At 43.4% G+C, this 12481-nt stretch overlaps 1 protein-coding gene across 3 annotated transcripts in view; it reads left to right on the top strand.

Annotated features, from left to right (window-relative positions):
- The window catches only part of RBM47 (RNA binding motif protein 47), a 76951-nt gene that overhangs the window by 59129 nt on the left and 5341 nt on the right, over positions 1 to 12481 (top strand). For 2 of the 3 annotated variants that reach the window (XM_030948258.1, XM_030948256.1), the window contains 2 exons: positions 8085 to 9244; positions 10707 to 10913. In XM_030948258.1, the coding sequence (XP_030804118.1) occupies positions 8116 to 9244; positions 10707 to 10913 (1336 nt within the window). In that variant the 5' untranslated portion in view covers positions 8085 to 8115. The remainder of the gene's footprint in view (positions 1 to 8084; positions 9245 to 10706; positions 10914 to 12481) is intronic. The other variant, XM_030948257.1, reaches the window with a different exon arrangement.

Here is a 12481-nt window from a genome sequence, read left to right as displayed (position 1 = left end):
TGATCATGGTAATGATGGACTTTGTTGACTGGATTGAAATATGGGAATTTGGGGAGAAGGGGATGGTTGTGCTGTTTCCTGATTTAGACCACTAATAATATGATTACACAAACCATGTCTCATCTTCTCGGCCTTCCTCCATGTGTGGCTTCAATACATTGCAGGGTAATAACTTCAGCCTCAGCCAGTAACAAGTCCTATCAAAATAGGGGAGAGTTATGAATTAGTGTCAGCTGGAGTGGGTTAAAGATGGAGCTGGGGCAAACAGGATAACACAGGGATTACACAAGCTGTTGGACAAAGTTCTGAATGACTTGCAGAAAAGTGCATTATAAAATAAGAGGGGGGACTAGGTTTTGCTTACCCAAACTTATTATTCATATCTCATTGAATATAATTTTTGCAGTTTTTAAGCAGGAGGTCAGGTCATTGAGGGACCTTCGTCCTGGGAATGTTCACTGCTAGGCATGGATAGTGCTTACATAAAATGCAAGTGGATCACACACAAGATTAAATACACCATAGAAAGATGCAGAGAGGGTTGGTAACAGGATTGGCAGGACATTTGCACAACACAAGGTGCCTTTATTTTGTATGGGAATCATAATTTTAGCTCCATTTTTAAAATTGTACATAAAATTTCTGTGAGGCCAGATTAATACACCAAGGGGGCTGATATAATAAGGTTAGGGGAATTAGATCCATAATTGTTATTTTTCTAATGATGAGGGTGAAAATAAGAAGTTTAACCTTCAAATCCTAGTTTGAAGCTGTAGCCAATTGTTGACTGTACAAATTCCTTGTTGAATTATCTGATTAGCATTCAAGTTTTAACCTGGGAAATTCCAGGATATTAATTTACAGAATAATTTCAAGTGTTTTCCTCCTAAAAAGGAGCAAGAAGTAAAAGAACAGATTTCTAGTAATTCTGTTACAATTTTTAAAGCCAAATACCTTGCTTTTGGTTGGTGTCTGGAGAATATAACCTGTCCCTGCAAGACCTTTAAAGCAGGATTTTCTGTAGTGCTCATCCCTATCCTAAATATATCTCTCTTGCAGCCATTAGAGTCTCGTAACTGATGTCAGGGGAGTCATGCTACATGTGAGTACTGTCAGAAATATCACACTTCATTTTCTGTTTCTTTCTTTGAACCTAATACAATCAAAAGTCAAAGTCAACAGATTTTGGTGGGTTTTAAATGGAACCAACAATTTTTAATATGTTTAGCCACTTAAGGCAAATCTAAGCAACTGAAAACCATGCGCTGACCCTCCCTGCAGAAAATCCACCCTGAAGACTGCTTTTCAGGCCTTGAACATTAACTTGCCCCTACAAAGTGAACATAACTAACTGACCAGAATAAAACTGAAGTTTAAGCATGAAATACAAACTCTGGCAATCAATCAGAACTCTGATGATAGGCTCTAGATTAGAATGCTGATTGTCACCGTAGTAGAAGTGGGAATTTCATAAAATCATAGAATCTTTAAGTTGGAAAAGACCTCTAAGATTTTTGAATCCAACCATTAGCTGCACACTGCAAAGCCCACCACTAAACCAGGTCCCCAAGTGCCACATCTGCATGTCTTTTAAATGCCTCTGGAGATGGCAACTCAACCACATCCCTGAGCAGCCTGTTCCAATGCTTGACAGCCCTTTTGATGAAGAAATCTTTGCTTCCCTGGTGCAACTTGCGGCTGTTTCCTTTTGTCCTAATTTCAGCAGCTAGCCTCAGGATTTAGTAGGCTGGTTTTATCCTGCCTCTCAGGCACTGTTGTTCTCTGTATTTAAATATAGTACTTCTAGCGGGCAGAGAGCCTCTGCTTGTGCATGTTCTTGTCTGAACACACATGGGAAATGTGTGGTGCAGCAAATGCTGCTCCATGCACATCTCATTGCGTTTGTGCAGCACCTGAGCCAAAACGTTCCTGACCCTGGCTGAAGGGACAAGTTCAATGACCCAGCTGAGGCATGCAGATGATGATGAGAATAAGCAGTCCTTTAGCCGTGCTGGCGGGAGGATAAATTGCACAGCAGACAGACATGTCATTGTCAGTGATCTCTGAGGTTACTTTCTTCCAAGCCGTTCATCACAAGCTACTCATCAAACCTCTCGCCAGCCCTTGTTCCTGCCCCTTCAGGTCTGCTGACTCAGTGCACCACTTTTTCCACTAAGTTTTGCCACAATGATACAGATTATGAAAATTCACCTTTTCAAAATCTCTCACCTAGCCTAGGGCAACTTCTTTACTCAGTTCAGCTGCAGGTAAAGATGTGTCTGACACACTGCAGACATTGTCACGGCCTGTTGGCCTCAGGTATGGCTTTTCTGTAAAAGGGTGAAGGCATCGTCCATCCCACCCACCCTTTGCTTTCCTGCCTAAAAGACCTTCAGAAAAGGGCCTTGGCCAAAAAGCTGTACTGAAATGCTACACTCTCTTGCACTGACCCACCACAAATTTCAGCTTTGGACACCGGAATTTCATTAATGGCAGAATGTAGGAAACCAGGTGTGATCCAGTTCCTGTTGATCCCCACGCTGGCCCCAGATCCTGCAGTTGGCCATGCCATGGCTCAGCTTTGGCAACAGTCTCAAAGACACCTGCTTTGTTCAGCTCATTTATGAAATTAATGAGGAAGAAAAGAGTGACAGTCTTGTCAAGAAAGAGCAAAGTGATGTATAATGACACTGAAATCATCTTTAAGCAGGGAGGTAACTTGCACAGGACACTTGAAGCAATGCACTACCTTATCTAGAATTGATGAGGCCATTGAATTTTTCTGTTCAGCCAATAGATCTCTAAACAGGCAAACTGGGTTTTCAGCAGGAGCATTTCTGGGGTGTCTGATGATTGTGATAAAATTACACAGTTGTTCTTAGTAAACTGTTCTTTTTGTATGCATTTTATGAATATCAAGTTATCATGAGAATAGAGTCAGGATTTGAAAATAAATAACTTTAATGACAGCTATGCTTTTAGAGCTGCTGTCTATCATCATCATCAGGATCAACATTTTCCCTTATTATTTCAAGTAAAATACTAGGAAGGTCACATTTAAATCAGTAGCTGTTATTTTCCTGTGCCAACTGGGTGTATTTGAAATTTCAGCAACTGTCTTTCCCTCTGTGGTTTAAAATGCAAAACGGTGGCAGTTTCTTGAAGGAAGCAGTAGCTGTGCAGAGTCCATGAGGACACGCCCTGTTAGCTCCGTGGGAGTTTGTGCAGCACAGGGTCTGCAGGTGGGGCACAGGTGTCCCCATCCCTCCCCTGGACAGTTATCACAGAGACAGCACATCTCCCTGGTGTCTCCTGTTGCCTGTGGTGATGCTGGCACCTGTCCCCAGGCTTTGTGGCTGCCAGCAGTTGTGTCACCCACAGATGATGCCACTAAATCCATGTAACACAAAACTGGAGGGATGAATTAAGTCCAGACATAAACAACCTCATTTTATAGGAGCACGTGAGTGAAGTGGACACACAGTTACTGCCACAAGGACACTGGCTGTGCCCCTGTGTTTGTAAAAGCCTGTTTGACCACACTAGGCTCAACAGAGGAGAATGTGTCTGCCTAACTTCTCGGGGCACTGCCCTGTGCTGGACTAACCCAGGGATAAGTTCCTTTGTGGACTTTGGGCATTGCTTTCTTGATGAGGCCCCAAGCTGCCTTTGCCCTGGGACAAGGGACATCACCATTTGGCCCTGCATTGTTGTTGATGAAGGTGTGGTATTTCTACTTAATAAAATACCTGCCTCAGTTAACCAGCCTGCTCACAGTATGCTTTAGGCCAGTCACTGCCAACACAGTAAGGTTGCCATTTAATATTCTGGGATGTGGGATAAAAGTGCCTTTAAAGAGAAGGTAATTCATGTTTAGGGCAACAACTATTTACACCCTTCCTACTGACAGCAGAGGAGTTTCATAAACAAGGTGAAGTGAAATTTGAATGGTTTCAGTGAAACGTGTGTCTGTGAGTTCGCCTGTGCTAGGAAGAGTCCTTGGAACAGAGGACTGAGGGGTTCACTCACGCCTCACTCCTGAGGCGCTGGTAAGCCTCACTTCTGGTAGGCTGGCAGATGTTAGCATCCATCTAACCTGGTGTGAACAATCAAGCTGGATTTACCTTTTTCTAAAAAGAAGCCAAGGACTTGTCTCAGTCCAGATAGTGAGTAATTTAAAACTTTGCTGTATCCAAAACAGAACCTTTCTTGTTAAAAATGTATTTGTGTGTCTCTCATTTTTTGAATCTATGTTATCAAGATCAGGTGTGCCTTCCTCCTCAGAGTCTAGAAACCAAGCACTTATATTTCACAAGACACTGCATTTTATTGGAGATTAAATTTTTGCCTTTTCTACACTTAATCTCACTTATTGGATGGTGGAAATCAGTTTGGCTTTATTAAGGCCGCTAGACCCATATTACCAACCCATGCCTTGTGTAGACCCACAAGACAGGGTAGCAGGTTTTCATGACCAGTTTACTGTTGACTTACAAAATGCACAAGCAGGTTTGAACACTTTGGAAACTGGTATTTTCAAAAACTGTTTTCTTGAGAGGGATTGCATTTCAGTCTGAGAAGGGTTAAATTGTGTTGGTAGCCCATTTTGAAAGGCAGTAACAGCAGGAGAGAAGAGCTCTCAGACCAGACAGCCTGTGCATTTTCTCATCAAGCTACAGATGATCACTGATGATAAATGTTCTGGTGACATTTATCAAGGTGTTGATTGTATGAACTTAGTCAAGGTGTTGATTGTATAACATGGCAATGAACAAGTTGTTAAGTGTGTATTTAGTCATAAAAATTAGGGCTCTGTGGGCTCTCTAACTTTCTTAGGTAGTACTTATTTATGAAACCCAGGTCTATGTAGCTGCATAGGAAAAAAACCCAAACCACATTTGATCATGAATCTTGATTCAAAATAAATTACATGGTGATAAATGCATTTTAGGTTCATAAGGAATTTTTAATGATGCACTGTCACAAATGGTGTATGGCAGTGTCTGCAGCAAAGGTGGCCAGCAGCACTTAGAAGCAGCTTCAGGTACAACTTGCAATATGAGAAATCATCTTGCTGGTGCAGTGCAAAGGGCTGGAGAACATGCAATCACCTGCATGGCCATTGAATTACCAACTGGTTTCTGGGCCTCAGGGGAGATTGTTTCATCTCCCCCCACAAACCCAGTAGTCATCTGTAGCTTTCCAGACTATAGCCCCAGACACGGAGCCCTGCAGATAAGAGAGATATAGAGACCTATTTTGTAAGTTGACCTAAAACAGGTGGTTTGAATGGAATTGGTAATTTTTAAACTTAGCCAAACTTGGGGTGATAAGTACTTGACTTGCCAACAGGTGGCTCATGTAAAGGTAATAATTATTTCCCACTAAAGTGTTTGTACAACCAGCTTTGCTTTTATTCCAAGAAAGGTGAAGTTACACTTCTAGGAGCAAATTGTCAAGTGAAAAATGAAGCTGTTTTACTCTGTCTTAAGTTTCTTAATTATTTCAAATAATTCCCAGGAATAAAATTAAAATGTCTGTTAAAGGGTGTCTGTTAAATAACTGTTAAAGGATAATGCTTGAATCTGAGAGAAATGTGTATCAACAGTTCAAGAAGCTATCCATGACAGATCTGGCTTCAAAGGAATTGTGTTCAGTAAAGTATTGCCTGAGCATCAGCATCACTTTTACTGCCCTCTACTTTCTTTATCTCCTCTACTCTCCATATTTTTAAATTAAAATGGCTCAGAAGCATCAGCATGCAACACTCACGGCCCAAAACCACGTGCAGGATCAGGTCCTACCACAGATCAAAGCTCAGAGGTCTAGTTTCCCAATCCCAAATGCATTTAGGAGATGAACCAGGCTCAACAGTGTTTGCCCTGGCTTGTGCAGAGACACCTCTGGGTATAGACCAGCACAATTCTGGACAGCTCAGGAGTTTTACTGAAAAAACTGAGGTGCTTTGATTACTAGGATTTAAATAGATTTTGTGAACCATACAAATCAGACTTTGGTGACTAAAATTTGTACCGATACTTTTGTGAACTCGGGCTTGCTGCACTAACGAAAGATCTTTCTTGGTGGTCACCAATGCAATTATGGGACAGAGAGAAACCTGGGTCTCACTGAATAAGAAAACTGTATAGAATAAATAAATCTCTCTGAAGCTTTGTCCTTTTTTATTTAAAATAAAAAATAACCCTGTCAAACCCATATATTGGGAACATTTCTTAGAGTGGCTTGCAGTGTCCTACAACGATCAGTGTATTTTGACAGTTCCATCAACAGACTGGTGATGAATGCAAGTCAGGACAAATAAATCAGTGAAGGAAAGACTGATGGAGTTGTAAAACACAATGGGGAGGAGCCAATTGTGTAACATTCAATAGGTGGGATCTACTCAAAGTTAGTTGGGATAGGGCTGAATGCAAGGTTGTGGCATTCAGAGTAATAAACACAAGTCATGCCTGCTGCATGGGACATAACCAGAGCAAGTGGTGCTTCCATAGAGGATTTGAGGTCAGAATTGAAAAAAACCCACCCAACTCCATGTGACTTGCTAGTGAGAATGTGTGAAGAAGCAGGCTTTGGCAGGACAGACATGGGGAGAAGAAGGAGGGATGATCTTCATCCCTGTATGTAGTAAAGGTGAAAAAGGCTGAAGCTCTAGAGAACTGTCAAAAGACCAAAGGCCAATAATTTTAGGTGAAAGTGACTAATTGTGAGCTTAGCCTGCAAGTTCTATTCAAAAGACAGACTTGTGTTGTGATTAAGTGACTTAAATATCACTACAAGGCATAAGCAGAGGTCTTGAAAGACTGTTTAGTTTATCTAATCCTATCTGGAAGCAAGAGCCAGAGAAATTCTCATGAGAAATATTGCACACTTATTTGTATGACGGAGTGGTAAGCAAACAAGCCATACAGGGATGTGTGGTCCACAGCTCTGTGATTCCTTACAGCCAAGGTCCTTGTGGAAGATACAATTTACTCACATAAATACTATAGCACCTAATGTGCAAATAACACTAAAATGTAATGGTCCATGTCATATACAATCACTTGTATTAAATTGTCTGGTGGAGCACTGCAGCTTTAAAAGTCAATGAACTAAGTACTCTCAGAGTCCAAGGTGTCTTATTTAATTGTGCTCAGAAAGCAAGATCACTGTCTTGCAGTTTTGGTTGTTAGCATGGTCATTTCCTGTATGTCTACATTTCCTGCTCTCTGCCTGTGCTCAAATGCAGAATAAGGTTTCTGAGATTTGCCTTCCTCTTGCAGGCTTGCAGCGCTGTGCTTGGTTTAAAGCACAGCCTCTCATAAAGGAGTGATTCTCTTCAGATTTTGTCGAGTCCTGCTGTAATAATGGAAGAGACAAACACATCAGACATTGAAACACAAGCAGTAGGCAACTCAAAAGCTTGTCAGATCACTCTTTGCACAAAAAGAACAAGAATTGTCCCTCACCCCCACTGCTAAAGTGTATTTATTATTTCCTACTTGACGGAAATAATAGTTACTGCAGAGGTCTAGAGGAGCAAGGGGTTGTTATCAAATGGAAACTGTCTGGTGCTTCTCATGCATTTGCCACCTTTCACCATGGAATATGGCACCTGGTGCTTGTGCTGTTCAGGAGTAAATGGATTAACTGATGAGTGACTGAGAGGGAGGAGAAGGCTCTGTAGGTGGGTACTTCTGGCTTCCTGTCAGTATCTTCTCTCTTCCAATTCTGTGGAATCTCCTTCCTACCATTTCAAAGAGGTCTTGAGATTTTGAGGTACTTGATGGCATCCATTCATGTGCCTTTGGTGTCCTGTGGCAGCAGCTCTTGATACCTGGGATGTGTGAGCAGGTGATCCTCAACCATTCCCTCGAAGAGGAGCTTTGCCTATGTCCAGGATGCACTGTCCCAGCAGTATCACTCTTCAGGCTGGTGTGGCTTGTTCCTCTGTTTTTCTGTAGCCTTAGTCCCAGTTTGAAAAACAAACTTGCAGAACAACTGCAGGAAAATGAAAGACAGAGGTGAAATTCTCATGGTAGATAATAGCTTTTAACAAGTGTCCTCCTTCTTCATTTGCCCAGGTTTTATCACGCTGTGAATGAGTTTGACACCATGACCGCCGAGGATTCCACTGCAAGGATGAGCAATGATTCCACTAATGTGGCCACCACAAAAGTGCCCGAAGGTGTTGCTGGTGCACCCAACGAGGCAGCTCTGCTGGCCCTCATGGCCCGCACTGGATACAGCATGATCCAGGAGAACGGGCAGCGCAAGTACGGAGGGCCTCCTCCCGGCTGGGAGGGCCTGCACCCTCCGCGGGGCTGCGAAGTCTTCGTGGGCAAAATCCCCCGCGACGTCTACGAGGATGAGCTCGTCCCCGTCTTCGAGTCTGTGGGCCGCATCTACGAGATGCGCCTGATGATGGACTTCGATGGGAAGAACCGTGGCTATGCCTTCGTGATGTACACCCAGAAGCACGAGGCGAAGCGCGCCGTCAGGGAGCTGAACAACTACGAAATCCGCCCCGGCAGGCTGCTGGGTGTCTGCTGCAGCGTGGATAACTGCCGGCTCTTCATCGGAGGCATTCCCAAGATGAAGAAGAGAGAGGAGATCCTGGAAGAGATTGCCAAGGTGACAGAAGGCGTGCTGGATGTCATCGTGTATGCCAGCGCTGCAGACAAGATGAAGAACAGAGGCTTTGCCTTTGTGGAGTATGAGAGCCATCGAGCAGCAGCCATGGCCAGGAGAAAACTCATGCCAGGAAGGATCCAGCTGTGGGGACATCAAATTGCTGTTGACTGGGCAGAGCCAGAGATAGATGTGGATGAAGATGTCATGGAGACTGTTAAAATCTTATACGTGAGGAATTTAATGATTGAGACCACAGAGGACACCATTAAAAAGGTGTTCGGTCAGTTTAACCCTGGCTGTGTAGAGAGAGTGAAAAAAATCCGTGATTACGCCTTTGTGCACTTTACAACCAGGGAAGATGCCATTCATGCCATGAACAACCTTAATGGTGTTGAACTAGAGGGCTCGTGCCTGGAGGTTACCTTGGCCAAGCCGGTAGACAAGGAGCAATACACTCGCTACCAGAAAGCAGCAAAAGGAGGGGCTGCAGCAACCTCCGAAGTAACGCAGCAACCTAACTATGTTTACTCTTGTGATCCATACACACTAGCATACTATGGATATCCATACAATGCCTTGATCGGGCCCAACAGAGATTACTTTGTGAAAGGTTAGTAAGCACAATTAGGGGATGTGATGGGCAGGTTTGATCTTAGGCTGATGCCAGAGGTCTGCCTCAGCCAAAGGACAGCTAGTGCCACGCAATTTTTTCTTAATGCTCTTGTATAGGCCTTTTTGGCATATTTCTGTTGGGTCTTTAGTTTATGACTACACAAAGTGTATTTATCTATAAATAATTGCAAATGTGCAAGATAGTATGAGAGAGGTATCAAATACAGGATTAAGAATAAGTAAAAACCAAGCATGAAATGGGGAACAGATGGATCTGGGTTTTATGAGTGATGTACTAAGTCTGAGCAAGTCTAAGGATTCCATCATCTGATATCTCCTTTCAAAGAGCTGGATCCTATGACAGAGTGCTCTGGAGGCGTGGGTATGATGACCTATCCAAAGGGAAGGAGGGTAGGGGAAGCCTTAGTTAGGAGCTCTCTAGGTGTCATTTACCTTCCACATTAAAATGACAGCAATGCTGTCCTTCATAAAGTCATTTGAGAACTACAAGCAGAAGGAATCACATGAGTGAAAAAGAATTCTTTTATTATGTATACCTTAATTAGTTATTGGTTACAGTCATTAAAATTAACCAAAAATCTCTTATTCATAAAAAACCCTAACAGCTATAACTGGTATTATAATTACAACTATCCTGTACTTACAGGAATTAAAGTTTCCTGACATTTGATGTGTATTTCCATAGAAGAAGCAATTTAGCAAAAATATATTCTTAAAGCACCCACATAAACTGAAAAGTATTTTTAACCGTAGTCATTCAAGAATTTCAGCTTCTTCTCAATTTCCAGGTTTGTACTTGCAATTAACTATGACAGAGTTGAGTAACAGTCTAAATATTCAATTAGATCATCATAAAGTACATCAATACTTCAGTGTTCAAAGTACTGTCATAACAGATGTGGAGTCACTAAGATGAATAAAGGCAATATTATTGGAAATGGGTTATATACACCTAATAAAATAGCAGAGAGAACAATTAAACAATGTAAGTGAAAATATATGCAGTCATGGGACAAAGTTGATTAAAGGGCAGGTGTGACACTGTGCCATCTTGGCAGAGTCCCATTGCAGCCAGTTGGGTCTCCTCTGGAGGACAGCTGAAAGCAGAAGCTGTTCCTAATGCACAGAAATCAGCCAGAGGATCCCCTCACTCTCTACTGACTGCATTGAACCTTGTAACACTTGCCACAAGAGTTCCATCAACATAAATGAGCAGTTAATATATGCTCACAAACATCAAAAGCTAAACAAGCATAGGTTTACTGGATGCTTCTTAGGCACTTCTGTTTTCCTAAGCAGGGTCACTAAGACTCAACCATGCTGACCTAAGCAGCCACATTTCTAAGTGCAAGCCTCCAGATTTCAGCCTGGGGTCACTCGTGCTCCCCGTGGGGCTGTCACTCTCCATTACTCACAATCTTCTGTGTTGTTATCATAAGCAGGCAGCATACGAGGCAGAGGGCGAGGTGCAGCTGGCAACAGAGCTCCGGGTCCCAGGGGCTCCTACCTGGGGGGATACTCCGCTGGCCGTGGAATCTACAGCAGGTACCATGAAGGCAAAGGAAAACAGCAAGAGAAAGGATTTGAACTGGTTCCCAACTTGGAGTTACCTGCAGTCAATCCAGTGGCCATTAAGCCTGGAGCAGGTTAGTATGTGTAAGGAGGGGAGGAAAGCAGGGGTGGTGGGCAGGCCCCCGCTCCAAGCCCTGTCTCAAGCATGTGAGGATCCCTCCAGGGCCAGTCCACAACTGCAACTGCAGCAATGGGGGTGGCCCCAGGGCTGGGGCTCAGTGCTCCCTTGTGCTGAGTGCCTCCTGGCCCTGGCCAGACTTTCTTCACACAAGAGGCACACAGCAGGATAGGGGACACAAATATTTGGGAGTTCTTCAGGCCAAAGTAAAAAGGACTAAAGCAACTCCCACTCCTCCTCTCCCCTTTTGCATTTGTTTAGGAGGAAGCAGATTTTCCTCTCCTTCTGGTCCTGGAAACCAGAACATGGTGACTTAGATCAATCTTCGTCTCTTTTAATGTCTTCAGTGCTAATTTCACCCTCGGAGATTCCTATCCTAGACTTCCAGCCAGGCTGGAGCCCTGCGTTGTTTAATCCATCTTGCTCCAGTGGTATGAGGCTGAGAAAAGGATCTGGGGCTTTCCCATTGCAGGAAAGTCCCTGGGTGAGGCAGGCTCCTCCATCTCCATCAGTGGCATGGGGAAGGAGCAAGGCAGGGAACCCTCAGGTCTATCTTTGCAGCTGTGCAGTGCCTACAGGTGTGCTCTCATCTGTGCTGGGCTCTGCAGGGCCAGTCCAAGGGCTGGGGCAGGGACTGCCCCCTTCTGCTGCTTTGTCAGCTGAGTGCCCAGCCCTTGCCATTCCCAAGTGAACAAGAGGAAAGCTGAAGCTCTGCAATTCCTCAAGATCCTGTTTGGAAAGATTTTTATTTGAAAACGTAGCCTGAGGAAGAAGGTTCTTGAAGGGGATAGGGACCCCATCCTGAAGTCCTGATGTCTTCTCTCCATTTTTCTTTCCAAGTAAACGGTAAATGACAAGACTGCTTAATAATAGAGCTACTGTGGTTTCCCGAAACATGTTTCATTTATGTCAGTGAAAATTACAGCTTGCATCTAATGAAGTCTGTGAAGATTTCCTCATAACAGCTGGATGAGACAATATCAGAAGTCTAGAGACAAAGGAAGGCTGTTAAGATTAGAGCTGGAGAAAGATCAGACTTCCTGAGAAAACTACCCACTCACCACCAGAAAATATTAGCGCAATATGTGTTTACAAAGATACTTTGGGAATTCCAGGTATTACTAAAGGATGCTTGAAAAGTGAGCTTGGAAATGCATGCTTGTTAGTGGTGTCTATACGTCATTCGACTGCCAAACAAAAGCTTGAATCTCAAGCCAAAATGTTTCTACACTTGAAGCATGTTGAGATTCAGGGTTTTTTTATCAGACCTTCCCCTATGGTATGGTTCCAGCACGGCCTCTGAGCGCAGAAGCACCCAGTCTGTTTTCCCCAGTCACATCAGCTGATCTAATAAGAGGTACCACACACAAGAGTTACCTCTGTTGTTAAGGGGGTATGACTTTGAAAGCACATTAACAGAACAGAGCAGTAAAAATGTACTGACTGCAAAGTTTCCTGCCTACTGTTTGGACCAACCTTAAAGCTCATTTCTTTGCAAATAGTTGGAATACTCCTGGGAGGTCA

The sequence above is a fragment of the Camarhynchus parvulus genome, chromosome 4 (assembly GCF_901933205.1).
Source record: "Camarhynchus parvulus chromosome 4, STF_HiC, whole genome shotgun sequence".
Taxonomy (NCBI): Eukaryota; Metazoa; Chordata; class Aves; order Passeriformes; family Thraupidae; genus Camarhynchus; species Camarhynchus parvulus.
Note: the sequence above shows the minus strand (reverse complement) of the source record. Positions and strands in the feature narration are given on the sequence as shown.